Here is a 27,709-nt window from a genome sequence, read left to right as displayed (position 1 = left end):
CCACGCAAAGACCCTGGGCAGCATCCAGGGACCCTCTTCCCACCCCACCCCTCCAGACCAGAGGCTGCCTGGCTCCCCCAGACGTGCCCAGGGAAGGGAGGCTCTCCTCGTCTCTAGCCCAGCCGAGCGTCTGTGGCCCTGCCGGACACAAGGTTGCTCCTCTTGGGAGCGGCAAAGGGCCCTTCCCACACGGAACGCATGTTCTTTAAAGCAGAATGTGGTCGCAGCACACTTTATCACCACTTCAGTAAATAATTTACGCATAACAATATTCTTTAACAGTGCAGTGAGAAATTACTTCTACAAGCTTAATCCATGGCAACTCCAGTAGCATTCGTTGCACAAGTTGTTATTGGCAGTGGGTGTGCATGTGTGTAACTCTATGCGTGCATGTGTGTTCTCGGCTCTTGATGCTCCCAATGGACGCGGCAGAAATCAGGTGGCTGACATGGAATAGCAGCTGCACCTACGATGCAGGCGAGGGGGGCGCCACCCGAGACCCCTCCAGAGTGGGGGGCTCCAGATCCCCCTTTGGACGGCAGGCCCGAAGAGACTCGGCCATCGACCGAGAGGGAAATGGGCCGGGCAGCAAGGGACCCGCGGGGCAACGGCTGCCTCTCTTCCCGCTGCAGACCAGACGTTGCGATATTCATCGGTGCAATTCAGCATCTGCCCCAACTCAAGACACGTGGTGCAGACCCCCCTAGCATCCACATGGCCCCCTGGGTCCCCTCTTCGCACCTCATTCACTCACCCGGAGTGGCTCCCATCCGTGGTCTCAGGGGGGCTGCTCGGAGGAGTCCCCGGAGGATCACACCCTTCCTGCAACCACGCAGGAGGGCAACCGCTGGCCGCCCCGTCTCCGAGTGTGCTGCCCCCCAGGACCCCGCTGCAAGGTCAAGGAGGCTGGAGGTGCTGGGGGCCCTCCTGCCCAGATCCCCCCACAATAAGTATTAGGTGGTTCTTCTGGCGGCTGCGGCAGCAGGGCAGGACTCATCCTGAGGTTCAGAGCGACGTCCAAGTGTAAGAGAGGCCCCTGCCCCCCTCCTACTTCAGGGCCCCCCAGGTAGCCCTTGGACGGCACTCCGTGGCTTCCCGCCTTTGTGCCAGGGCCACCGGCCGGAAGACGGGGCACGCACCCCCTCCCTCCCATGCGGAGCTCAGGACGCCCGCAGCGCTCTCCCGCGTGGCTGCCCCTACGGATCCCCAGACCCGGGTGGAAGAGGGACGAGGCCTCAGGCGCTCCTGGTCTCCCCCCGGAGGAGAGCCAGTCCAAGCCAGGCTCCTCTGGGGGGCCTTTGTGAAAGACGGACCCTTTCCGGGGAGCCTCCCCCGTCGTCCTCAGGATGTCGCTGGGAGATCGGAGGGGGGGCGGCAGAAGGCGAGAGGAGGGGGGAGGGCAGCAGAAGGGGCAGTGTGGGTGGGGGGGCGGAAGGGGGGCTCAGGATTCCGCCTTCTCTTTCTTTTTGCTCTTCTTCAGGAAGGAGGGGGCCCGGAACTTCTTCTTCTTCTTGGAGGGGGACTTGGAGGGGGAGCCTTCGGGGCTCACGGGCCCACTGGTGACCGGCTCGGACTTGTCCTTGGGGCCCTCGGGGGTGTCGGTGTTGGTGGTCAGCTGGCTGATCCCTCGGCTGAGGAGCTCCTCCACCGTTTGTCCGTCCTCTCTCCCGTTGACCTCCACCGCCTCCGGCCCGACCGTGTTGGCTGCGGCAGCCTCAGCATCAGCAGGACCCTCGCTGCCGCCCGGCTCCTTCCCCCCTTGAAAAGAGACAGAAAGGAGGGCTAAGCGTTGACCCTGAAGGCCCCAGGCAGGAGAGGCCGGCCAGACCCGGATCACTCTGGCAGGCTGGCTGAGGAAGTCAAGGGGACAGGCGGGGAAAGGCCGGCCGGCCACCGGGAGAGCTAGGTGGGGCGGGGGGCAGTTTTCTTTTTCAAAGTCAGGACGGTGCTGCACCAACACATGCAAACAGGCACAGGGCCCCCCCCTCCCTCCCCCGTGGCCCCCGCTGGTCTGGAGGAAAGGGGGGGCAGAGCAAAACCAGCCTCCCCAAGACGGGGCCCTGGGAGTGGGCTGCACGATGCCCTCCCCTCTGCGTGGGGGAGGGGGAAAGAGCCCAGCCTCAGGGTCCTTGGCAGGCTGCTGGGGTGGGTGGGGGGGGCGCCTGGGGGCCAAAGAGAAGCATACACCAAGAGAACAGGACGGAGAGTAGGCCGGAGTCCAGACATCCGCAAGAGCCCCCCCTGTTCCAATGGGGTTGCGGGTGGCGGGAGAGGTCGTCCAAACGTCCCCTGGGGGGGGAGTGCCACTGTGCCTCAGGCTGTGCGTGGGGGGCTCTCCGTAGGGGCCTCCCCCTGTTCATGGGGGCTGGAGGACCCCTCTGCCTGGAGCCCCCTGCCCAGGGGCCGGCTGGGGCCGCTGCTGGTGGAGCCTGGGACGGAAGGACTTGCAGGCACCTTCTCTGGGGGGCAGGCGGCCCACAGCGCCATGGCCTCATTAGGGGAGAACCTGTCTGCCCCTCTGCACGAGACCCGGCTAGGGAAGACGACCTTCCAGTGGCCCAGGACCGAATGGCCGAGGCGGAACAGACTGGTCACCGGGTGCCTCTGAACTGGGGGGGGGAGCAGGCCGCTTCCTTCTCCCTCCAAGAGTCAGGGAACTTTTCTGATCTTTTGTTTTTTAAGGAAAAATAACATCTGGAGAAATGACAGGCAGTTCATCCATGGAGTGACCGGTCCTTTTACAGGAAGGGTATTCAGGAGGGTCTCTCAGACCAATTTTCCTTCAATCGGGTTAACTAGAAATCCTAGCAGTTGCCCACCTCCTGGAGGGTTCGTGCCGTGGGAGGTGGAGGGAGTTTGGCCTGGTAGTATCTCCTTCCTCCTGTGTAAATAAATCTCCAGGACCTCTAACGCCATCCTCACCCCCCCCCAGCCCCCCGGACATAGAAACATAGAAACATAGAAGTCTGACGGCAGAAAAAGACCTCATGGTCCATCTAGTCTGCCCTTATACTATTTTCTGTATTTTATCTTAGGATGGATATATGTTTATCCCAGGCATGTTTAAATTCAGTTCCTGTGGATTTATCTACCACATCTGCTGGAAGTTTGTTCCAAGGATCTACTACTCTTTCAGTAAAATAATATTTTCTCATGTTGCCTTTGATCTTTCCCCCAACTAACTTCAGATTGTGTCCCCTTGTTCTTGTGTTCACTTTCCTATTAAAAACACTTCCCTCCTGGACCTTATTTAACCCTTTAATATATTTAAATGTTTCGATCATGTCCCCCCTTTTCCTTCTGTCCTCCAGACTATACAGATTGAGTTCATGAAGTCTTTCCTGATACGTTTTATGCTTAAGACCTTCCACCATTCTTGTAGCCTGTCTTTGGACCCCTTCAATTTGATCCATCTCTTGTTGTAGCTGAGGTCTCCAGAACTGAAACCTTTTGCAAGCTTCCTGCATGCCAGGCTAAGTCGGACCTTTTGCAAGCTTCCTGCATGCCAGGCTAAGTCGCTCATTCTGATCACCGTGCCCCCCCCCCCAGAGCCTCCACTGCTCCAGCAACCCACAGCCATGCTGGGCCCAGCGCCCCCCCTCCCCAGGGAGGCAGCTGGAAAGGGAGGAAGCGGCCTCTCTATACTTACTAAAGTGACAAGTATTCAGAGCCCGAGGCCACTCCTGGGCCGAAAGCCCCACATGGAAAGAGAAAGGGAGACAGAGTGGAGACCAACACGACAAACACAATGGACAGGACGAGCGGAGGGAGAAGGGAGAAGGAGGGGCAGGCAGACAGACAGACAGACCAGCACAACTCCCCCCCCCCACCTAGAGGAGCCCTAGGGCCGCAGAGGAGGGGGCTGCAGTGTTTCTGGCCAGGGGCCTCCCCACTCTCTCCTCCTTTGGGTGAGCAACGAGCACCCGGAAAATCCCCCCCCCTTTTACTGCCAGTTCTGACTCAGTGAGCAGGGGGCTCCTTTTCCTTGGAAGGGCCAGGCAAGTGGGCCCACCTCTCTCTTGGGTGGCGCCCGGCTGCCCCTTTGGGGAGAGATGCCTGCTTTGGCCCTTGTGGAGGGCTCCTCTCGGCAGAGGCTGTCTCCCACCCCCCGCAATAAAAGACCCCCAATCCCTGAAGGAGGGAAGCCCGAGTGCCTGGGGAAGGCTGAAGAAGTCCCTGCCCCTCTTCCTCCTCCAGAGGCTGCCACAGGAGTCAGGCGCCTGAAGCACTTTGGTTTCTCCACCCTTAAGACGGTCAGGCCTCAACCCCCAGCAGCGCCCGGCTGGAATTCTGCGAGTGGAGGTCCACAGGCCTTAGAGATGCCAAGTTTGAGAAAGGCCCTTTTCTTTCTTTCTTTCTTTCTTTCTTTCTTTCTTTCTTTCTTTCTTTCTTTCTTTCTTTCTTTCTTTCTCCTTCCTTCCTTCCTTCTCTCTCTCTCTCTTTCTTTCTTTGATTTCTACGGCACCTTCCTCAAGGCGACTTTTACAGGCTGAACGTGGAGTTGGTGGCACAAGCCACACGAGGGGGTGGCTGGCGGGCGGTGCAGTGCGTTGGAGGCAAACTCTGCCCGCCGTCTGCAGTTGGAGGCCGGCTCGGCCCTCCAGCCTCTCCAGGTCGGTCAGAGGACCCGGATTGCTGGGGGCCGGAGGGCGGCTCTGTGGGTCGCTTAGGGAGGGCTGCCAAGCGGCATGTTAGCCGAAGGGCTGCTGCTCTTGTCCAGCCACATTTCACCCGTGTGGTGTCCAGTGGGGACAAACCCATCATGGTGCCGGTCAGGCCACCCGCACACTGGCCTTTTTATCTTTTGGTTTTGTAGTTTAATCTTAGTTAAAGCAGGTTTAGCCGCTTTGTCCAAAACCATGTGGCAGCTCCAGGAGGGCTGATGCGCTGCCTCTCTCGCGGGCTGTGAGAAAGTCCGGCTGCCTCCCAACGCACTTTCCCGGGAGGCTTTGGGAACCAGGGCCCGTGTGGGAGCGAGGATTCCCACTGCCTGGAAGCCCCTGGAAAGGCTACGCGCAGAACATGGGGAGGGGGCTACATTCAGACTATGAGACGCACCCAGATTTTCACCCTCTTTTTTGGTGGGGGGAGGAAGGGTGTGTGTTATACTCAGAAAAATATGGTGTTTTGGTTGTAAGAAAGAATTGTCCAAAGGGTCAAGATGGCAGCCACGACTCTTCTCCGGAGTGAAGATCCCACCCAGACTTTCCTGACATACCGAAGGAGCCCCCAGATTCCCTCTCAGACCCTTCGGATCGGGGTAGGTGATCCAGCCGGCAGCCTTGACCAGAAGACCCCCACGGAGGCAGTGGTGGCCAGGGACATGGGCTCTCTGCCCTCTGCGTCTAGTCGGCTCAGGCCAATCTCTCTCTCTCTCTGCGATTTCTGAAATTCCCACCCAAGCGGCCGGCCGGCCCTCACCTGGCGTCCAATGCTAGAGATTATTATGAGGTTCCGGCCGCAAAGGTGCCCCTACCTTCCGGCGCTTTGGAGGGAGGCCTGGCAGGGCTTCCGGCCGGGGGCCTTGTGGGGCTGCGTTCGGGAGGGCTGGCGGTGGATTCCTCAGGGGACGTCAGCAAATCCTCTGGACCGCTGTCCTTCTTTTCACCTGGAGGAAGAGGAGGAGGAGGAAGATGTGGAGCTCAGACTGGAAACAAAGGCAGTGGAGCAACAGTTGCCCCTCCCGAGTTTCCTCCCACCACCCTGAAAACACTCCCGGGTTTCTCTGAACCGGGAGCGAGTCCGGCTGTCCCTCGCGGCATTCGCTGCAGCCCTTCAGGCCTCCCTCCAATGACCGTCCCAGGACACTCACCGTCCAGGCCCAGCTTCTTCCTCTCCACCTCCTTCTTGTACTCTTCCAGCTCCTGGTCGGTCAGCTGGCTGAAGGGGTTGGGGGACTCGGGCTCAAGAGGGGCCTCCCCGCCGGAGTCCTCCTTTGCCTGCCCGTCGGCCAAATGGCTCTCGGTGGACTGCAACAATACAGACACGGTGTGCACAACGATCCCCTGGACGTCTGCAGGCCACAACTGAGTCCAACACCAACTTTCTATCCACATGTGCGACGTGTCTGTGCGGGTGGCTGGTTGTGTATACACAACACTGAAAGCAGCACTGCAGAGGAGACTTTAGGTGCCACGGCACGGCCCACGGTGCGTGGAAGAGCAGCCAGGGGCCCCTGCACCCCCCCACCAGTCAGCCGGAAGCCGCAAGCGACCTGGGCGGGGCCCTCCCTCACTTTGGCCAGCTTCACGCCCTGGACGTTTAGAGCAGGAGACGGGGGGAGGCAGCCCACCCCCCCTGCCGGCCCCCCTGCCCCCTGCGGAAGGAGCCCGGCCCCACTTCGTCCCACCTGACACACAGGGGGCAGGAGGGTGGGGGCCGGTGCACATGGCCCTCTACACGGGCAGGCAGGGGACCTTTTTATATGTTGTCAGCCCCCCCAGTCCTTGGAGAGGGGTGGCATGGGGATCCGATCCAATCAATCAACCAACCAACCAACCAATCAGCTCTTGTCCCGCAGCGGATTGGCCACAGCAGCAGGACTGGTGAGCAGGGGGTGAGGGAGCCGGCCTGGCGGGGCTGGCCTGAGGAAGGCGGGTGGCCTTGGATCTGAGCCAAGGGCGGAGCTCCCCCTCCAGCCCGCCTGGGATGCCCGTCCTCCGTGGCTGGAGGGGGCCAGACTGTGGGGCCTACCGGGCTCCTGCTCGGCTCCGCGATCACGCTGGCCAGAAGCTGGGACTGGGGGCCGGCCGACTTCACCTCCTGGCGGTTCTGCTCCCGGATCTGTGGGGAGACAACAGACCGGCCCGTCACGGGGGGGAGCAGAGGGTGCCGGGGGGGGGAGGGGCAGGAAGAGGCGGAGGAGGCCACTGGGGCCAAGGAGAGAGGGAGCCGCAGGGGAGGCAGGCCTGCCTGTGTCTGTGTGTGTGTGTGTGTGTGCGTGCACCCTCCCTGGAAAGAGTAGACCCGGAAGGAGGAGGGGAGGGGGCCAGGTTGTTCCCGTGACTGCAAGGCACAGAATCCCCCCAGGGCGCCCCCTGCAGGCCAGGCATCCTCCTTCCCAGGACCTCACACCGCCATTAGTGTCGCTGGCAGGAGGCTGGGCACAAAAGGGGTTCCAGGGCCGGGGGGAGCCTCGGAGGGCAGCCAGCCCAACCCCCATCCGAAGGGGGAGGCGCGCTTGACCATGGTGCAAATTCCAAAACCGGGAGGGCAGGTTTAGCCCCCTCCCTCTTGGCTGAACGGGGGGGGGGGCTGTGCTTAGCTGTGCTCAGGAGCTGAAAAAGGCCGGCTGGTTCTCTCCTCCCCAGAGCCACCAACCTGGACCCCCCAGGATGAATCAGGCCACCTGGGGGCCTTCAGGGCTGGTGGGGGGCAGGCCTCACCTCTCTAACCCCAGCAGCTGGCCTGCCGCCTCCACCCCCCCTGCCTCTGGGGAGCCCCAAGGGGAGCGGAAGGCAGCCCGGCTGCAGAGCAGAGACCCTGGGGGGGGTCGGGGGGGGCACCGCTCCAGAGCTCCACGCACCTTGTTCCGCATCTCCAGGACTTCTTGGGGGTCTGTGTGGAGAGGCACAAACTGATTGGGGTTTTCTATCCGGATGGGGACCCCACTGCTGGACTTCTCCACGTCATCCGCCTTCATCCACTGGAAAACGTGGGGGAAAGGAGAGAAAGGCCGAGGGCCCCCCTGGAGCAGCTGTGGGGACCCCCCCCGGGAGCCCAGCGTCTGCAGAGCCAGGCAGTCCAGCCAGCATTGCCCTTGACCCCCCCCCCAAAGAAGGAGGCCAAGCATCCCTCCTGGCTGCCTCCCCTCTGCTCCCTGGAAAGGGCAGGGGGTGGGGGCTTCAGGAGGGAGGGGAGGGGGCTCCTGGCTTCCTTTGACCCCCCCCCAGACAATGAAGCTCAGGGCTGCTTAATGGGCTCGGGCAACTAGCACAGTGTGGAGATCAGGGCAGATCTCGTCCTTCTCTGGTCTCGGAGGGGCGGGAGTTTCCTCTGTAGCCCCCACGGAGCAGCCTGTGACCGTCCTGTGTCTGAATTCTGCGCCCCCCTCCCCCCAGGCTGCCTGGCTTTAGCTCTTCCTTCCCAGGCTCCTCAGCCCCACACTCTGACCAATCCTCTGGCTCCCCAGCTGGGAACGTGGCCTTATCAGGCAGTCAGCCATGGCCCCTGGGAAGCCCACAAGCTGGCAGGCAGGCACCCCGGCCCTGGACGGCTGCTCCGGCTCCTGGACTGGGACACCACAACCGCTCGGGACGGAGGGGCTCCGATGCAAGGCGTCCCACCTGAGAGGCGTCTGGGCCCCCCTCCTTCTGCGGAGTCAGCCAATCTCTGCGACGGCCGTGAAGGAGACCCCCGGCGCAGTCTCAGGAGGCCCAACCTCTCCGCTCCCCCAGACTCCCCCCCCTTGGGCTCTGCTGCCCAGGCGGCTCTGCCAAGACCCCGTGTTTCTTCCCCACTGCCAGTTGGCGCTCGGTTGTTCCTGCTGGCTTTTCCCCTTCGCACATCCCCCCGATCCTCCCCAGCTGTTTTGCCCACCGGCCCCCAGGTCTTCTTCCCCGCGAGGGAATCCGTGGCCCGGCTCCCCCCAACAGAACGGTGGCCCTTCCTCGCTTTGTGCCCCCCCTCTTCTAACCGTGGCTTTGGTCCTCTGGCCACCGGTGCCGCCCTGGCTGTCCTCGGCCACCTTCACCCGCAGGTAGGTGTTGGGCGTGTTGAGCCAGCGGGTCTTCTCCTTCCGCTGCTTCTGGGCATGTGGCCGGAGGGTGGAGACGGGACGGGCCTCCTCCTCGAAGACGAAGGCCGTGACGGTGGCCGGGATCTCCACCTCGCTCTTGTGCTTCGTCTTCTCCTGGACAAAGGGGTAGCGGTAGGCGTAGCCCGTCCGGTAGCCCTGCGGGGGAGGAAGCAGCCACTGCACCCCAAGGGCCGGCCGGCCTTCCGCACCTGGGGGCAGCTCTGGCAATTTCTGGCATGGGGAAGGGGGCCCCAAACCCTGAAACGCCTCCTGCGTGGATGCTACACAGACCCCCCCCGGGTGCTCGCATGCACGTACGGCATTCCCGAAAACACAACTCTGTGGCCAGTGCCCGTATTACCCCCCCCCCAAGGCCTCCGTCTGTCACATGATCCCCTTTGCCGTCAGCGGGGGTTGCCGTGTGCCTGACTGGCTCTTCACACACACACCCCAGAATGGAGAGATTAGCGGAAGGGATTGCAGGAGATTACACCAGCACTCAATGGGGAAGATATTTTGGAAGCCAGGCGGTGGCCATGGCAGCCCCCGTGTTCTGTTGCTTCTTCCCTTGGGATCTCCTCCAGTCCCTCCACTCTGCCAAGGGGAGGGGGCCATCCTGCAGGCAATCTCCCACGCCTTCCAAAGCAGAGAGACCGGAGAAGGTGGGATGGTCAGGGAGTGGGTACGCACACAATGGGCATCTTCCTTTCGTTGCCTCTTTCCACGGAGCGCTTGCTTACTCTCTTGTAATCCCTCCCTTTCCTTCCAAACGTAGATACAAACTTTCCTTTCCTTCTTGTTAATGATCCCAGCGCATTCCCGAAGCCGGGGGAGGGGCAAGGAGAGTGCGCTTGCAGGAGTGGGATTTCCTGTTTAGCAGCCGGTGTGTTTAATGATGGAGCTGCAGGTCCCTATTAAGGCCACTGACCGATGCACCTGGTTTGTCTTGCAAAACTCCTTCCACATTCTGAAAAGGGGAAGGGGCCCTGGGACTCCACAGAGAGGCTGGAAGGCCACACGGAGCCTTGCAGGGAAGACCGCACTAATCTGCCCAGCTGGGGAGACGGAGCGTTTAACGTGGCCCCTCAGTAGCTCCGCTCTTTCTCCCCAAGGCCTCCACCTCTGACGGGGCAGCAGAAGCCCTGCAGAACCTGCCTTCTTCCCTCCAAAGACCCACTTGGGCTTATGGCAAGGCCGGGGGGCGCATTGGGGGGGGGAAAATGAGCCTTCAGAGAAGGGCGGGATACAAATCTAATAAATAACAACCACCACCACCACCTCTCTGCTGGCAAACCTACCAGGTTGTCCAGCATCCTCATGAGTGCTTCGAATTCCTGCTCCCCCAGGCGGCTCTTCTGCATGGGCCCAAAGGTGCTGCCCGCCCATCGGACCAGACCCCCATCGTGGGGCCTCTGCTTCTCTCCCTCCAAGAGGATGAGATGCTCAGGCCCACCAGCGCTGGACAAGGCCGCCACCTGCAGGAGGCGGAGGACGAGAGAGGAGAGCGGCTGTTGCTACCTGGACCACCAGTTGGAAGTTGTGGGGAGGGGGGAAGGGAGGGGGGGCAATCTTGCCACCCACACTTGAGGCCTGATTCTGGGGGCATTGCAAGCTACCCTCAAGACGAGAATGGGACCAAAACCAGCATATTAGGAAAGCGCGTCAATCACCCCCCCCTCCCTCCAAGCAAGGGGTCGTGGCAATGGGTTCCCATGCCAGAGAGACGCGGGAGGGGAAGACAATATTGTCCCTGAGGGGTGTTATCTCTGCAGCCCCTCCCCTTCTGAACGGAGCCCCCCCTCCGGTCTGCCCGTGAGGAGCTCACCTGGACCTCGCAGGCTGCCTGCAGGTGGAAGACCTTGTAGAAGGCCTCCTCCACCGTGTCTCCGAGGGTCACCAGGCCGTGATTCCGGAGGACCAACACCTGCCCACAGAAACAGCAGGAAACGGCTTCCGAGAGAGGCAGCACAAGAACACGGAACCTCGGGGGTGGGGTGGGCTTCTCCCCTCCCTCTCCTCCCGACGCGAGGAAGCCCCAGTTGGGCTCAGAGAGTGGGCCGAGGTTCAGGACTCAATCCAGACCTTGCAGGTGGGTCCAAGGCATTTCTGCAGCTCGGTCCTGTCCGCCTCGCCCTCCACGTCCCCATTGAAGTCGAAGCAGGCCAGGTCCCCCGCCAGCAGAGCATCGTGGGAAATGGGCAGTAGGCCTTGCTTCATGGCGGAGACCTGTGCAGGGGGGAAAGCAACGGTCTCCCTCTCCCCACACGCCCCAACGGCATTCCCTCTTTCTCTGGAAGGAATCCCCTTTTTTTAACATTAGAATGTCCTGCGAGATACAAGCAGAACCACTGGCCAAACTGGCTTCCACTTGCAAACCCTCAAAAGCTGCAGGGCAGCTAACAAAGAAGCCCCCCCCAAGAGACAGGGGCCAGCCGGGACGCCGCCCCCCTCCCTCAGCCCACCACGAGGGCTTCCGCAGCCCGGAAGGAGCCCAGAGGCCTTCCTGTCCCCCGTCCCCTCCACGCCCGGCTCCTGGGGGCTGCTTCCTGGGGGGCTCCTCCCCCTCCCTCCCTTCCGGAGGGCCAGCCTGCCTCCCGTCGGGGCTCCTTGCTTGGGGATGTGACCCCCTTTTCCCCTTTGGAGGCTGCAACGTGTTCCTAGGCCAGCCCTGGGGCAACGTCAGCGTCCAGCTTCCCACGCAGGTTATCCCAGCCCACTCAGCCCACCCAGAAGAGAATCCCCTGCGAGGGGGGCACCCCAAGGGCGGCAGGAGTCTGGAGGTGGATGGAAGGGGGATGGGGGGGCTCTCTCTCTCTTGCCCCTCCCTCAGCCTGAGGCTCCGTTGGCCGGGTCTCTGCACCCCCCGTCCCACGCCCCCCCAATCCCTGCGCTTACGGCCGTGGTGGCGGGTGTGTGCAGGTGGATGACGCATCTCACGTCCGGCCGAGCCGCGTAGATGGCCGAGTGGAGGCTGAAGCCTTGGGGATCCACTGGGAAGCTGGTGCTGCCTTGCTCCACCACCTTCCCTAGGATGTTCACTTTGACCTGGGGGGGATGGGGGGCACCTGCTTCAGCTGAGGACCCCAGAGCAGCTCTCTTGCGTCGGGTGGGGGGGAGGGGAGCAAGAGTGTGTCTAAGCGGGGGAGGAGATCCCGGGATCCCAAACTCTCCCCCAGCTTCCAGGAGAACCAGCCCACGACCTCTCTGGGCTTGCTGGCCTTAGACAGTTTGGCCCCTCTGGGTCCGTCTGCTCCCTGTCAGTTACAGGGAAAAATGGTTTTGGGTGGACCCCAGGAGACATGGGAGGCTGGCAGGCTGTGGACCATGGGCCCTGAAGAGCCAGAGGGGCTTAGAGACCGAGGAACAAATGCGGGAGATAAAAAGAACAGGGCGTCACAAAGGCCAAATCCGAATGGGCGGAAATGGCCCCTTGCTGGAGAAGCCCCCCCCCCTTTCTCCCTGGCCCAGGCATAGGAGATCCACTCAGGGCGGAGCCTGCCTTCCAAAGAAGATCTCTGAAGGGGGAGGGGCAGCCTGTCTCCTGCTGCTGAGGAACTCTCGAGGGGGTGTCGTCCCCTGTCCCCATTCTCCAGGACCAGCATTTCCACTCTATAGACTGTCTGCTTGGGGTCAACACAGCCAGGGCCCCGACCTTTGCGTTCTCACCAAGCTGGAGGCTGTGACTTCATGGCACGAAAGGCCCTCGGGACACACCAGGAAGTGCTCCTGCTCTTTGTTGACTCTCAGCTGTGGGAGGGAGGGAGGGTTTCTCCTTCGTTCATGGGTTAAGAACATAAGCAGTGACTGCTGGGTGGGATCCCCGGATCCTTGTGCCCAGCACTTCCCTTCCAAAAGGCCAGCGCTTTCTCCAAGCCCAAGGGGAAATCTCGCTGAAAGAAACCCAGCGGTCACTTCCGCTCGCAGACGGGGACGGCCAGACTCACGGTGACTGCGGTGCCGCTCAGCTGCGCCCAGCCGTAGAGGTCCAGCAGCCGGTAGACGCTGCCCACCTTGCAGCGCATGAGCCGCTCCCCTTTGGCCAGCGAGAGGGCATCGGTGCTGTGGAGGTCGTTGACGGGGGTCACGGTTGAAAGGCCTGCCAAAGAAAACCAGACACCACCGGAGCTGGGCAGCCTGGGGAGGCTGTGGGGCTGGGCTGCTCACTCCCGGGGCTCCTGCCACCCCACTGCCGCTCAGGAAACGCTCCCTTCTCTCCCCCCCCCCCCTGTGCTCGCTTCAAGACCCAGGGAGTCCAGTGCAGCCCCTCAAGACTTTTCCCTCCTGTGAAAGGCAGGTCTTCCAAAAGGATCTTTCTTTACACTGCAAGGAAACATTTCTCAGCCTTGGAGACTTTTAAGATGTGTGGCCGTCCACCTCCCCAAATTCCCCGGTGAGCACATCAGCGCCTGTCACGCAGCCCCATGACCAGCCTGCACCGGGCAAAGAAGCCGAGGCTCAGCGGAGGGCGGTGTAGCCGGGGGGGGGGAGGTGTGTTTCCCCATTGGCTGATGCGGTCACTGCACCCCACAATCCCATAGGCCTTCAGAGACGAGGCAGCCCCCAAGCAAGGGGGTGGGGGTAGCCTGGCCCTCTGTAGCCTGCAGGCCCAGGGGAGGCCTGGGTATCAAATCCAGCAACTAGTGGCACTGCGCTCTAGGGAGAGCAACCCAGCCACAGACCCCCCCACCCAAGAGGGCCATTCTCAAGCGGGGGGGGATGGGCATGGGGCTCAAGAGGGTGGGGGAGGAGCCGAGAGACCCCGGGTGGGGAGCCGACCTACTGAAGGGGGATGGAGGGAAGACGGAGGGAGCCGTGCTGGCCATGAAGTCGGCGATCTGCTGCAGAGCCCAGATGTTGGCGTTGTTTCCTTTCTTCATCTGCTCCTGGATGAGGGTCTCCAGCTCCTCCCTGAAAGACTGAAGACACGGCCGTCAGCGTGACTCCCCGGGCAGCCCGTGGCTACAGTTCAGGTGGGGCCGGGGGGCCCCTCGGAAGGGACCGGAGGAAGCGGCTCCCCTCGGACAGGAGGCCAGGCCCCGAGGAGGCTCGAGGGAAGGGGGGTCTGTCTGTGCAGGGCTGAAGGGGACCCAAGCACAGGGGGCAAAAGATTTGTCCCCCCCCCCGCCCCTCACACCCTCTCTGGGGCCACAACGGAGTCCACAGTCCTTCCACACAAACCTCACCCCTAGTTTTCTCCCCAGTTCTCTCGGTCAGGCTGAGGTTGCCAAGAAGAGCTAAACCATCCCACTCTCTGCCCAGTCTAAGTCTCTGGCGTTTTCGCTTCCAAAATTAATTCATTAAATAAGTCCAACATTACTAGTCCAAATACTTCTTGCAGGGCCACCTTAGCTGGGGCCCCGGAAGGGTGGTCATTGGCCGAGAAGAGAGCCCAGGACGGAGGTCTGGAAAGCAGCTGTGGCCCAAAGAGCTGGGCTCGGGCTCGGGGGGGTTCTCCTCAGCTTACTCCCCCCCCAGCGCCTGGGAAATGTAGCCCAGGAGGGTGGGGGGTCTTCCTGGCTCCAGTGCAGAGACAAGGGGGATGGATTCAGCCTGGGGAGGCAGCCCGGTTCAGAGCAGGTCAGGCAGGAGCCCTTTGAGGAAGGTTCACCCGCCTCCTGCCTTTAGCCCCCTTCCTCCCTCTGAGGGGCCCCCACTCACGGGGCTCTGCAGAATCAGGGTGACCCTCTTCTTCTGCTCCATCAGGTTGAAGTCCTGGCGCAGGTCGGCAGCCATGTTCCTGATGCGCAAGTACTCCGGGTCGTCTTCCGAGAACCGGTCAAAGCGAGGCTGGCTCTGGGCCGGGAGAGACGGGGCCTCCTCGGAGACAGCCCCCTCGCTCATCCTGGAATGGAGGGTCAACTCTGGGGAGCTGGAAGGAAGCAGCACGGGAGGCAGGGGTCTCAGGGGCCTGTGATGGCCCAGCCAGGGATCCCCCCCTCCCTCCACGTGGCATCCACCAGACACACTCCCGGGGTCTGAGCTGGGCCCACGGATCGGGAGAAAAGAACTCCTTATGTCCAGTACGGCCACCGTTTCTTTGCTCACTTTCCTGCCTGGGAAGAGAGGAATCCTGCAGTTCTGAACAGGGCCACGAGAAACTTTTCAGAGTTGCCACAGGACTGGAGAAAGCAGTGACCCACGACCGTGGCAGCCCCCCCCAGGTCACGTGTCTCAGATGCATGACAGTTGCCGGGTCACGTGACCCCCTTCCGTGACCTTCTGAGAAGCAATTGGGGGGGGGGAACGGTCGTGAAATGGGGCAACAGCCCCTCCAGTGCCTCAAGTGACCATGTGGGTGTGGGGCCCACTTCTCTCCCCCTCCCTGCTGCCCCCCCTCTCCAAAGATGGCGGCCTGGGGCCGGTTGCCTAGTTACCCAGATGTCCCAACCGGGGGGGGGGGGGGGTGCCAAAATAAAGGCTGGCATTGTGACACCAGGGGGGGAGGGGGGGCTGGGGGGAGAGAAAGATTAAGATTTAAGATTTAATTGGAATTGTATGCCGCCTTCTCCAAGGACTCGGGGCGGCTCACAGCAGGTACAGAAAAAACAGGGAACATTAATAACAATTCAGTTAATTATACATTAAAAACAATCTTTAAAATTCTAATTAAAAAACCTATCAATACCATTCATTCAACTATCAAACCAAAACATTCATTGGTCAGGGGGGAAGATCTAAGCCTGGGACCCCAGGCCTGGCGGCAAAGATGAGTTTTTAAACTCTTTCGGAAGGCGAAGAGGGTGGGGGCAGTGTGAACCTCCGGGGGCAGCTGATTCCAGAGGGCCGGGGCCCCCACAGAGAAGGCTCTTCCCCTAGGTCCCACCAGCTGGCATTGTTTGGTCAACGGGACCCTAAGGAGGCCAACTCTGTGGGACCTCACTGGTTGCTGGGATTTGTGCGGTGGGAAAACGCCCGGCCCTCCCCCTCTCTCTCTGCAGGGCCCAATGGGGAGGTCCCAGATCAGGCCCCAATGATCCAGAGGGCCCAAAGGAGGGGTGGTGGTCCCGGAGGGGCAACAGAGGGGGAGGGCCACCTTCGGAGGGGCTTCAGAGGGACCCCCGGCCAGGCCAGACACCCTGCAGGCGGCCACAGTCCCAGGCAACGAGGGGAGGGGAGGTGCATTTTCTGCCCCTCTGAGCTGACCTCTGGTCTCATTCAACAGAATTTTTTCTGCCTTTCCTAATCATGAAAAAAAATGCCATTTGCAAGAGCAACAGGCTTTCCGAGCTCTGATGAGCCCAATTGCTTAAGGGTGAATAAGGGATGGGATTCTCCCCCAGGAGCCACTGCTAGAAACCAGGCACCGTTTTGCTGTGTCCATGGGGGCAAAAACCTTCTATTCCAAAAGTGAAGGAGAAACCATCGGTGGGAGAAGGGTCTCAACACCTTTTTCTGAAACAAAATCTTTCCAGTGCCAAAACAGAAATGTTTTAAAGTCTTTGATTGCACAAGGTGACAAACCCCCTTTTTTGATATCCACAGCAACCCAAAGGCTGAGAAAAAGGGGGCAATTCGGCCATCCAGTCCCAGAGCAGGGATGGTTTCACTGCCTCTTCACAACTGAACAGACTCACAACAACGCTTCCACTTCTGCAACCTTGTTCATATAACAACCACAACCATATTCAAACTGCACACGTGGTTCTTTCGAAACCTGGCCGCGGAGCCATTTCAAAGGGCTTTTAACTCTCTTCGTCTCAAAGCTTGGGAGGCAGGAGGGGGGGGCTCCCCTGACACTGTCCCCAACCCCTCAAACACACACACACACACACACTCCCTGGAGGTGTCTGAGCAGAGGCTCGATCTGAGGTCCCTGTGCTGAAGAGGGGTTGGGTTGGATGGCCTCAGGGGTCCCTTCCAGCTCCAGGGTTCTGTCTCCCGTTCGAGTCAGATCCCGCATTTTACTTCTCGGTGGGCTCTTCCTCCACACCCCCATTTTGCCTTGACGTCCACTCCTGAGCAGAGGGTGGAAGAAAGCGCCCCCCCCTTGATCCCAGGCCAGCCCTTTCCATGCAGCCGGAAGATCATCTCTGATCCCACTGACCGGAGCGCCTCAAGTCTTCGGCCGAGGCATCCTCGGGGGGCTTTGGACACAATCTCCTCCCAGGCCTCAAGAGGGACCGGGTGTCCGTCCTTCGTGAGTGACCTCTGGCCCTTCAACCCCGGCTTCTGCCGCCCACCTGAAATCGACAGGAAGGTTCCTTGCCAGCCGCCCTGTGCCCAGTGCCAGGCGAGGGTCTGGGAGAGAGTGGGGCAGGGCCAGGGTCTCCCCTGAGCTTCTGGGGGGGAACCCAAAGAGGCTCCACGGAGGAAGCGGGGCAGAGGCTCCAAACCAGGAGTCTTTGAGGGTTTCCGCCTTTTCTTTTCCGGTCAGGGGGAAAAGTTGCAAAATTAGCTGCAAATATCTAAAGATGCCGGTGGCAATTCAGAGCAAACGCACGTCCATCTCTCTGTATCTCTCTGGACTTTGATTCATTCTACGTGCTCAGCCTGTTGTAACTGGAGATGCTCCAGATTCTTAATGGCCCCCCAGGCAAGGAAGCAGAGCGCTTCTGCCGACCACCTGACTGGTGCTGTTACTGCAGAGCAACTGTGAGGGGGATCCTGGAGTCAGAGAACCGTTTAAACAGGGTCCAGCCGTGGGCAGCAGCTGCCAAAAAAGCCCACACAGTTCTAGGCTGCATCAACAGAGGGAGAGAATCAAGATCACGCGAAGGGTTAATGCCACTTTATAAGGCCACACTTGCAATACAGCATCCAATTTTGGTCACCACGATACAAAAAGGACGTTGAGACTCTAGAAAGAGTGCAGAGAAGAGCAAGAAAGAGGATTCGGGGATAAATGGAGGCTGAAACCCATGAAGAACGGTTGCAGGACCTGGGCCTGGCAGGTTTAATGAAAGGAAGGACCAGGGCAGACAGGATAGCAGCCTTCCAACACCTCAGGGGTTGCCCCAAAGAAGAGGGAGTCAAGCTATTCTCCAACGCACCTGAGGGGAGAACAAGACGCGACAGGTGGATGGGTGGAAACCTCTGGGCCACTGCGTCACTCTGCAAATTAGGCTTCTGGTGAACAATTTTTAAACTATCCACCTTTGCCCACCATGAAATAATCCTGGAATGATTTTGTGTTCCCCTGGGGGGGGGGGTTGAGATGACCTGCCAAGGGCCCCTCAGGGCCCCCGAGGCAGCTCCAAGCGGGTCCCTCTCGCAACGGAGCCCGGCCTTGGCTCGACTGGCGCTGCTGCTGCTGTCGTCTTCTGCGGCTCTGGCCACGCACCTTTCATCTCGGGCAAGTGGGACTCTGGACCAGCTTTGGGAGCCGATAGCGATGACCTGAAATGGCTGAGGGAGCCCATACCCCCCCCCCCGAGTCCGGCCAGCTTCTGGTGACTCAGAACCGGATGCAACATTTTATTTCGGAACCCAACTTTTTAAAGTTGTTGGCATCCTTGACTGCGCACGTCTTCAGCCATCTGTCGACAGGCGTCACTGTCATCTGTGCCCACCTTTCCCATCCAGGGCCGGAGCTTTGAGCCGCCACCCTGATGTGTCAGGAAAGGGAGCAGAGAAGAGCCCCCCCCCCGAGAGGGAGCATAAAGCAGAGTCTGTGGGCTTCACGCCTCCAGGGCACAATTAATCTTTGAAATATGGCCCTGTGCCGAAAGGGCCTCCCCTCCCCGCCCTGAACGTGGCCTTTACGAGCGTCCTGGGAGGGAGGGGAGGGGGCAGCGGGCGGCTGGGGCTCGTAGGTGTCGGAGCTGGAGACATCACCCACCATTCGCAGGATGGATGGCTGGGACTTCTGGCCCTGGATCAATCTCCCACCTTCAAGGCATGCGCTCTTCCCACGCCCGTCATCACACCGACCCTCGTCCGCTGCCTCCCAGGAAGGTGCCGGAGGTGAGACTGGGGACGTTTGAGGCGCTGGAGACAAATTGGTCCGTGGCAGCAACAATGTCAGGGGGCCCTTTGCCCACCAAGGATTTGTATTCCAAACTTTAGGTGGGTTGGAAAATCCTTCTGGTTTTTGAGGCACAGGAGAATTTCTTTCTTCTGGATTAAAACTTCCGTTTGCTAAGAAGAAGAGAGGCAAGCGGGCGTTTCATCCGAGTCCAGCTCTAGTGTCCGAAAACCAGTGCCGTATTCCTGGACCGGCAGAGCGTGTGGCATTCCCACTGCCGTCCCAGGGGCTCCTATTGGGGCACGTCCTGTGGCTCCCTCCAAGTGGACAGGGTCTCTAAGTGTGGGTCCGGCGGAAGAAGCCTGGGCTGGCCGGAGCCCCAAGACCCCACAGGGCCTGCGGGTTTTGCAAAGAACGGAGCAGGCTGGGCGGGGGTCTCACCCTGCCCTCTTCCAGGGGGGAGGGGGCCCTCCTCACTTTCCTCCTGGGAGGACGGAGAGGAGGCTCAGGGTGGCGGCAAGGACACAGCACGAAGGACGAGGGGCAGCGCTGCCATCCCGGCCTTTTCCTAACGGCCCAAGACAAACTTTGAAAAGAGATAATCCTGGGAGGGGGAGCCCAGGGGTCTTCGGAAGCCTCCTCTCAAAAGCCCCACAGGGATGGGAGGGGCCTCAACCCCCTGGTCAACAGGAGACCCTTTATAGCCATGATTGGCCAAGCGATGGCCAGTGTGGGCGGCAGGCCGAGCCCTTTCCCCAGGTCAGCCTTCAGGGGCCGTGCAGAAGAGGTGGACTCTTCTCTGGGGCAGCCGCTTGAACGCCGTTACGTACGCCCAACCCCACCCTGACCCTTGTCTTCAAGAGGCTGGACACACCCGGTTCCCTCCCTTTAGTCTCCAGACCCTTTATAGCCACAAGACTGGCAGCAAACGAGTGATAATTAACAAATGACCCCCTCTTTGTGGCTCTTCCCTGCACTCCTCATCCCAGGGTCTCCCGGCCTCTTTGCTGTATCAGGACCACCAGGACTGGGGGCAGTTTTGCAAGTGTGGCCTCACTGGTGCAGCACAGAGCGGCATTATCGTTTCTCCTGATCTTCAGCCTCCAGCAGCCAGCTCAGCCCTGCCCCCCCCCAAAACGCCTGCTCTGAAAGGGAAACGGGGCAGTCCCCTAAAATCCGCGATTCACCTCCCAACGATCTGAAGCAGTGGAGACTGGTTGGCTGTGTGCAGACGTTTCGTGGCCCAACCAGGGAGCGTCATCAGTTACGAGGGAGGGTGGGGTTTGCTGCCTGTTGGCCTGCTCGCAGGAGCCAGAGCTCAAGGAGAGGCGGGTCGGAGCCCCAGAGCCCATCTGCTCCCCTGCACTTAAGCCCAGCCACCTGGGAACTTGACTCTCTGCCTCTCGGTTGCCTTTAATTACTGGCATTTGTTGACAACAGGGCCTTTTTAATTGGCCTCCAAGGGAAATGGAGCTGAACAGCTGGCAGCAAATTAAAGCGTGTACATGTGCCTGGGATTGAACAGCTCCACAGCACCAGCGGCTGAAACGAGACTCTATTTAAGCCTCCACAAGGATTGTGCTCGGGACAACATCGCTGCCTCTGCAATCCAACACAACCCGCACTTGGGGAAGCTTTGGGGTTTTTTTGTCTTTTGCATTTTTTCTGAGATAATAATAATAATTTATTGGATTTGTATGCCGCCCCTCTCCGTAAACTCCGTAGATGGGAATGACGTTCTTAATTTCTATATGAATCTTCGCAAAAGCCTTTGAAGTGGCTCCCGATAAAAAAAATATAACAACGGGATTTGTGTCATTAAATTTGACAAAAAAAGCATTTTTAATTTCAGATTCACTTCAGGAATCCCTCCCAACAATGGCACCACAGGCTGCACCGATTGGCTTTCTAGCTTCTTCATAGTTGGGTTTCTGAGTGGGGGGGGGGCGGTGTGTGCGCATGAGGTTCCACTCGCACGAGCCGGGGGGGGGCTGGAGCTCATGCTCAACGCCCCACCCACGGGGGCAGAGGGTGCCCACTCGCTCGCGCACGCACACACACGGTCCCATGCGCACGAACGGAGGGTCGTCAGGTGGGGGCACTCTCTGCTCACCCAAGGGGAGCCTCGCGGGAGCACAAGGGCCCCCCCGGCTCGTGTGGGTGCAAGGGTCCGCCACTCACGCGAGTGAAGTTTCACGCACCCACCTCTCACGTGGCAAGCGCCATTCGTGTGTGTAGCAGGCGCATGGACCCACTGCTCGCACCAGGGAAGCTGTGTGTGTGTGTGTGTGTGTGTTAGGTTTCACCCCCGCTTCACAGCAAAGGGGTAGGACTGGTGGCTTAATAATAATAATAATAATAATAATAATAATTCTCACAAAAGCAATAAAATACAAATCCAATGATAAGAAACCAAATTAAACACCATAATTACTAAAAAACAGACAGGTCAGCACAATCGCACCACTCACAAATGCGTGAATCAGAAGGAAGGGAGGAGGGGGTTAACACCCCCCCATGCTTGGCGGCATAAATGGGTCTTAGCATCTTGTGGAAGGCAAGGAGGGTGGGGGCAATTCGGATCTCGGGGGGAGTTGGTTCCAGAGGGCCGGGGCCACCACAGAGAAGGCTCTTCCCCGAGGTCCTGCCAGATTACATTGTTTAGTCAACGGGACCTGTAGAAGGCCAACTCTGTGGGACCTAATCGGCCGCTGGGATTCGTGCGGCAGAAGGTGGTCTCGGAGGTATTCTGGTCCGATGCCACGTTTGTCATCATGTGCAGCGGAGGCCACCCTGGGAGGCCCAGCCCACACCCAGAATGACAGAGACTGCAGGAGACCTCAACAGGGAGAAATGTAAGGAGTCACATTCTGGGACAGGCAAACGAGGAGGGGGATTCATGGCCTGGGAGGACCACCGCAGAGGGAGACCGGGGGGGGGGGGGGACACAGGAGCAGGAGACTGACGGTGCTGGGAGGGCAGGGGCTGTGTTGGGAGCCAAAATGCCCCCATGCCTTGTTCCTCCCCTCCCCTCTCCGGAGCCCCCTGCCCGATTCATTGCAAAAGGCTGGGCTAGAAGATGCCGGTGAGTCCCCTTCAATTTCAGGTCCCATGAAACCAACCCCCCCCCCCAAGGGATTCTGCAGTCATGGAAATCCTGGCAAATCATTGACTCCATTTCTGGACAGAGGTGTGCACATCTGCAGACACACAGAGCCCCAAGTGAAGCCCACAACTGCAGTGGTGAAAGGCTATCAGACACGCAGAGCAGCTCCCACACTTACACTGAGAGGCCTGCCTCAACATTATTCACGTTTTACACAAAGTTGCTGCATTTGTGGCAAAGACTTACAAGGCACAACAAGCACGCAAGCACTGCTGCCACTGCCTTGTCGTGAACCATCAGCCCGTCTCAAACTATCTGGCCGTGAAAACCCTTCTTCTGCCTAGGGAGAATTGCCCAGCAGTATTTGGGGAAAACACATTACATTCAATAACGCACCTAAAGTCCAACCTGTACAAAAATACGCAAATGAAACAACGTCAGCACACAAGCCCAGAATAACAATACACACGCAGCCCTTGAGTGCAGAGGAGAGGTCAGTGTCAGCCTTATAGGAAGGCCGGAGCTTCTCCCCAGGGACACTCGGGGCTGCCCTGCCCCGAAGCCCACAGCAGCTGGGACCAGCGAGCCTGGCCACGCGGCCCCGACAGGCAGACGGTCCCCTCGGGGGCTTCACCACCAGGAGCTCGGGGGGGGGGGGGGCTTCTGCAGATGGCTTCTTATCACAACACATTAATTACTGTGTCCGACAGGACGTGGTATAATTAAAGCCACAGCACATAGTGTTGTAAGCATGGCACCACCCATATTGAGAGTGTGGCTATACACCCCCCTCCAGAAATTAATTTTCATTGTTAAATGACAAAAAGGGAGGTCATCTTGTATTTAATTGTGCGTTGCAACTGAAAGCAATCATACATTTTGTGAACTCATCTTTGATCTGGGCCTGCGTAGTTTTGGGACTGCAGACCTTGCCATCCCAACAGGTAAGTGGGCCTTCATTTCTTCCCCAGCAACTGCACACACACACACACACACACACACACACACACACACACACAACCACGTTTAAGACCTGGTAGACGCTCCTTCCCCAAATGCTGCTCTCTGCTTCCTACTCCAGTGATTCTGGGTTTATGATTGGCTTAGAAGAGAGAACAGTGCTACGTTCTTCCTCCTCTATTGACCATTCAGGGGGGGGAGAGGAGACCCCAGATCAAGAGAACCGTCCAACAGAAAGGGCGGTTTTGTCCAGGCCTTTCCGTGGCCCTAGAAAGGGGCAAATGTTCCACTTTGGGGGCCACGTCGAAAGAGCTCCAGGGCAGGATTTCCAGAACTGAAAGTCAACTTACTGACCAGCAGCCAAATGTCCTTTTTCCATAGAACTCTTTCAACGCCCTTTAATCTGGGACTCCGAATAAAAAGCAAAGGAAATTGAGGAGGCCGATTCGGTTTTAGTCCCACCGCAAAGACCAAACTTCTGAAGAGTCAGAACTCCCCCGGCCTCCGAGAGGGAGCAGAGGTGGAGACCCCCCCCCCTCTCCAGGCAGGCATTGTCAGGGAAGGCGGCTTCTCTATGCTGGCGTGAAGAGACCCCCCCCCAGCTTCCCCGGTTCCAGCACAGGTGGGGTTTTCTCCCCACGGAACCCCTCCCTGGCCCAGAGAACGTCCCGCTCCGACTTCCAGCGATGGCTCTTCATGGCCATAGGGAAGCTGGACCGGCCCAGAGTTCGGCTTAGCTCTGGCTAAAGAAGAGGCAGAGATTGGGGTGGGTGGGTGCTGCTTCTGGAAGCGGCCTGGACCATCCCTGGGCCCAAGAAGGTGACCTCCAGGCCTCCGCCGGGCTCTTCCTTCTCTGGGGGGGGGGGCTGGGAGGGAGGGAGGGCAGGGCAAATCCAGGTCCAAAGAGTCCTCAACCCAAGACTTCTCTTGCCAAGTGAGACACTGAGTTATCACCGCATTTTTCAGTGGTCAAGGGATCCGCTGCAATTGTTAACCTTCTAGTCAGAGGATTAGTTCTTAAATGGATCCGCCTTCCCCCTCGACTTGGCTGGTCAGCAGGCTGCAAAAGGGGATCCCGCCATCCCAGGACCCTGCGAGGGTCCTCAACAAGAGCCGGCTGCCAAGCTCCTGAGTTCTGATCTCGTGACCCTGGGGGGCCGCAGCGATTCCGTGGGCGGGAAAGGCTCATGGGTCACTCTGTTAAAAGCGTTGGTGTAACTATGGGCGGACGGTCCCTGAGTGGACTGCTCCAAGCCAAAGACCGCCTGCCCCCCTCTCAAGAAAGGGGGGCTCTAATCCACCTGTGCTGGGGGGGGCTTCCTCCTCCAGCTCTTCCCTCTCTTTCTTAGGCTCCGTGCCCCCCCCCCCCAAGGAGCTGAAGACCAGGAGGGCTGCAGTGGGCAGCTGCCTCTCACTTGGTGAATAAGACCACAATCAGTTGCTCCCAGGCAACAAGGGGGGGGGCCTCTCTGCGCTCTCCCTCCCGGGTGTGGGTGGCAGATAAGAGTCCAGGTGTGAAGAACCCTCCGGTTAAAAAGTCCATCTCTTTCCCAAAGTGCTTCATTGCACTGGGCGGATTGTCCACCTTGTCCCTGGAGCAGTGGGGGAGGTGCACGCCTTCACACCTGGGGACACAGACACACAGACACACAGGCCCCGTTCTCCACCTTGCAAGCAGCCATGCTCAGGCACCCGTGGGAATCGGGAGCCACTTGGGATGGAGAGGCCTCTGTTTTCCTTCCCACTCAGGTCAATTGCCACAGTTCAGAGCGCACGGTGCACACAGGCCCTGGCCAAGACTGAGCTGCCCACACCTGTATCCTGCAGCCCATAATATTTGCCTGCTGCAGTACAGTGAATAACCCGGGATGGAAAAAAGGAGGAGTAGCCGCTTCCACCCACCCTTGCCGACCATCGGACGCCCACCACACTTCCGCGCTCGGAGCATTTTTCCAAAAACAGAGTTGTTGTTTTTTAATGCGAAAGTCTCACTCCATCACACACACACACCCCACACAAAATCTCCCCCCCAAACAGCTGTTGGGGCAGCGGGGGGGGGGGGCTTCCTCTGAGCCTCCATGTCTGCCTTTCTCCCCCCCAGAATGAACCCCCCCAAGGGACGGAAGCCCATGGCTGGGAGGGGGGAGGGCTGACCAGGCCCCCTGACTCCCCTGCAGGACGCTGCCCGCCTTTCCTCCCTCGACTGACAAGGTGGGGGGGGAGTTCGAGGTCCTTCAGCCGCTTGGACGAGGAGGGGCAGTGGGCAAGGGAAGCTCCAGGAAGGGAGAGGCTGCGCTGCAGAGAAATCTAGGGCATGGAGCCGAGGGGGCAGCGAAGAGGCTGGACTCGGGCAGCCCCACTAGGATGGTGCTGAGTGGGGAGCGCTGGCCAAATCGCCTTGCGTTTCCTTGAGACCAAAACGTGTGAACCTGCCCAACGGGTCAACGGAAGCCCACTGGGGCTCAGAGTTGACCAAGTGCCGGTTCTGTATTGGGGGCTCCCAGGCCGGGTCTCCGCTCTGCTTCCTGGGCATTTGCAGCAAGCCCGCCCGGCCATCCTCTGCTGGACCCTTGCAGCCGAGCACCCACTGCCCGGCTGAGCCCCCTCTCCTGAGAGGAGCAGAGCCAGAGCAAGAGAGGACCCCCTCGGCCCCCTCCCCTATTCTCCCCCCCCCCTCAGGAAGCTGCCAGAGCTGCAGTCCGTGAGGGGGGGGGTTCCGGAAGGGCCCCGTCCCACCACTACCAGGGGAGGGGCTTCGTCAGCTGCTGCTCCTGCCCTGCCAACTGCCCGGGGTCTCCGACCGGCTCCCCCCCTCCAGGCTCCTCCAGCGGAACGGCCTCCATTGTGACTCGACGGAATGAGGGCAACGTCTCCACCGCTCGGCGGCCTGTGCGTCTCTTGCATTTTGGCACCAACCAGCATGTGAAGCCGGAGGTAACCATGGAAACCGAGAGGGGGCTTTTCTGAGGCAGCTGGCGCCCATCAGGGCAAGGACGTATTGCGCAATGGCCGCCTTCCGTTCAGGGTGACGTGAGAAGCGAAAGGCTAAGCGGTCATTTCTGCAGGCAAGACATGAAGTGAAGCTACGGAGGCCAGAGCGGAAGGCTGACCAGACCAACTGACCAACCGCCATGGCCCTCGCAGGCAGGGACTGAAGGTGGAACGGACAGCCAAATTAGCCACAGAGGATCCTTACACTCCACTGGTCAAGCTCTACTGCCAGTGGAAGAAAGATCTCCCGCAGATCCCTGCCTGTCTTTCATTGTGGGGCCTCCGTAGTTCTTCTGGTGGCATCATAACCGTCCAGGTGTCCAGCACGATGCCTGCACAGCAGTCCTTCCTCTCTCGTAGGGCCAGGCTGTCCAGAAGCCTTGAGGAACTTGGAGCCCCAAAGCCAAGCCCCCCTCCCTCTCTGAAGGGAGACCCTGCCCGGCAAGGGGCCTGTGGCAGAGGGCCCGACTAGAGCATCTCCCGGTCCCTTCCGGCCCTCTTGTTCTGCCGCTGCCCCTGCAGCTCAGCCAGAACTCCGGCCCCGGAATGAGGGGAAGAAACCGGGAGTCCGTGGAGGCTCTGGCCGGCGCCCCTGCTGCCCCCTCGCAGCCCAAGCAGCCCCGGCCGAGGAAAGAGGGCGAGCCGCTTCCAGGGGGGGAGAGATTCTGGAGGGAGAAACGGGGCCCCGCTCGGCCTCCCTGTGCCCCACAGCCCCGCAAGAAGGACGCCCCCCCCGCCCCCCCCGGGAGCCCATCCCGGCCGCGGCCCAGCTGCCCCCGGCGCCTCCTCAGCCGCTCCGGAACCCCCATCCCCCCTCTCCCCCACCCCCCGCAGGGGCCCCGGGAGGAGGAGGCGGCCCCGCCCTGCAGACAAAGGGAGGCGGGGGCCCTTCGGGGGGGTCTTCCAGCCGCTTTGCCTAGAAAAGGCCCCGCATCAGCCGCCGCCGCCGCCACGCCCTGGGAAGCCGCCGAGGGACCCGCCGCGCCCCCGCCCCCTCCCCGCCCCCGCAGAGCCCTTTGGGGAGAGGCGCCCCCCCCCCCCGCGCCCCTCCTGCCCCCCCCCCTCCTAGCACCTACCGCAGGTCCGCGCGGGTGCCGGGGCCGCCGTCAGACGGGCGAGGGAGCGGAGCGCGCGCATGGGCCGCCCTGGCAGGTGCCGCGCGGGGCTCAGGCCGAGACTCGCCTCACAGCATCCCGCGCCGCCGCAGCCGCAGCCGCCGCCTCGCCCGCCCCGCCTCGCCTCGCCCAAGGCAGCCGCCACCACCACCACCTGCACCGGGCTGGGGGCCGCGCGGCCGGCGACGACGACAAAAGGGCGCCTCCGCGAGCGCCCCCCGGCGGCAGACGGGCCCAAGTGCAGGCGGCCAGGCGCCCCCGCCCGACCCCGGCCACGCCCGCCGCAGCGCCCCCGACCCCCCCGACCCCTACCCGCGCTCGAGGGCCGCCGCAGAGAGAGGAGGAGGGGGCAGGGGAGGAGGAGGGGGCAGGGGAGGGGGACTCGGCGGGGCGCCTGCCCCCCCCCTCGCCCTCCCGGCTGCTGCTCCGCCAAAGCCCCGACAGCCGCACCTGCTCGGCCGGGAGCGCGCGGCGGCGGCGGCGGGTCAGGAGCCGGCGGTGTGTGGCGGGGCGGAGGGCGGGGAGCGGCCGCCGCTTTGTCTTGCCCGGGAACGGCTGCCCCACGGCCCGGCGCCCCTTGCCGGCCTCCCCGAAGGGCCCCGACGGGCGGCCGGGCGAGGGGGCAGCAGCGGCGGGGCCTGGTCGGGGGCGGCCCCAGGAAGCCCGGCGAGCAAGCGGCTGCGGAAACCAGCGGGCGGGCAGGTGGGGCAGTGGCGAAGGGCTGGAGGGAGGGCCCGGGTTCGGCCCAGGCCGTCGGAGTCCGGGACCGAGAAGCCGCTCGGCCGCCTCCGCTGGGTGCCCCCCCCCCTCTTTCTCCCCGGGGCTCAGAGCCCTCAAGTCACCGCCCCCCTGGACCCCCCCTCCCGTATTGGACCTGTCGGAGGGATAAAATGTCC

The 27,709-nt window shown here is 60.9% G+C and overlaps 1 protein-coding gene across 4 annotated transcripts; it reads right to left on the bottom strand.

Moving 5' to 3' along the window:
* Positions 1–216: 216 nt before the first annotated feature.
* On the bottom strand, positions 217–26,903 carry ADD2 (adducin 2). 4 transcript variants are annotated; one of them, XM_070765072.1, is made up of 15 exons: positions 26,775–26,903; positions 14,396–14,606; positions 13,518–13,653; positions 12,682–12,833; positions 12,404–12,484; positions 11,633–11,782; positions 10,820–10,963; positions 10,563–10,661; positions 10,036–10,212; positions 8,636–8,893; positions 7,526–7,645; positions 6,694–6,783; positions 5,813–5,969; positions 5,477–5,608; positions 217–1,758 (listed from the first exon to the last, which is right to left on the bottom strand). In XM_070765072.1, exons 2-15 carry the CDS (start codon positions 14,576–14,578, stop codon positions 1,442–1,444), a joined length of 2,196 nt encoding a protein of 731 aa, XP_070621173.1. In that variant the 5' UTR covers positions 14,579–14,606; positions 26,775–26,903; the 3' UTR covers positions 217–1,441. The 4 variants fall into 4 exon arrangements, with proteins under 4 accessions (XP_070621173.1, XP_070621174.1, XP_070621176.1 ...); XM_070765073.1 differs by having other exon boundaries at positions 14,396–14,579; positions 26,775–26,856; XM_070765075.1 differs by having other exon boundaries at positions 8,636–8,851; positions 26,775–26,853.
* Positions 26,904–27,709: the final 806 nt, after the last annotated feature.

This window comes from Erythrolamprus reginae, chromosome 12 (assembly GCF_031021105.1).
Source record: "Erythrolamprus reginae isolate rEryReg1 chromosome 12, rEryReg1.hap1, whole genome shotgun sequence".
Classification (NCBI taxonomy): domain Eukaryota; kingdom Metazoa; phylum Chordata; class Lepidosauria; order Squamata; family Dipsadidae; genus Erythrolamprus; species Erythrolamprus reginae.
Note: the sequence above shows the minus strand (reverse complement) of the source record. Positions and strands in the feature narration are given on the sequence as shown.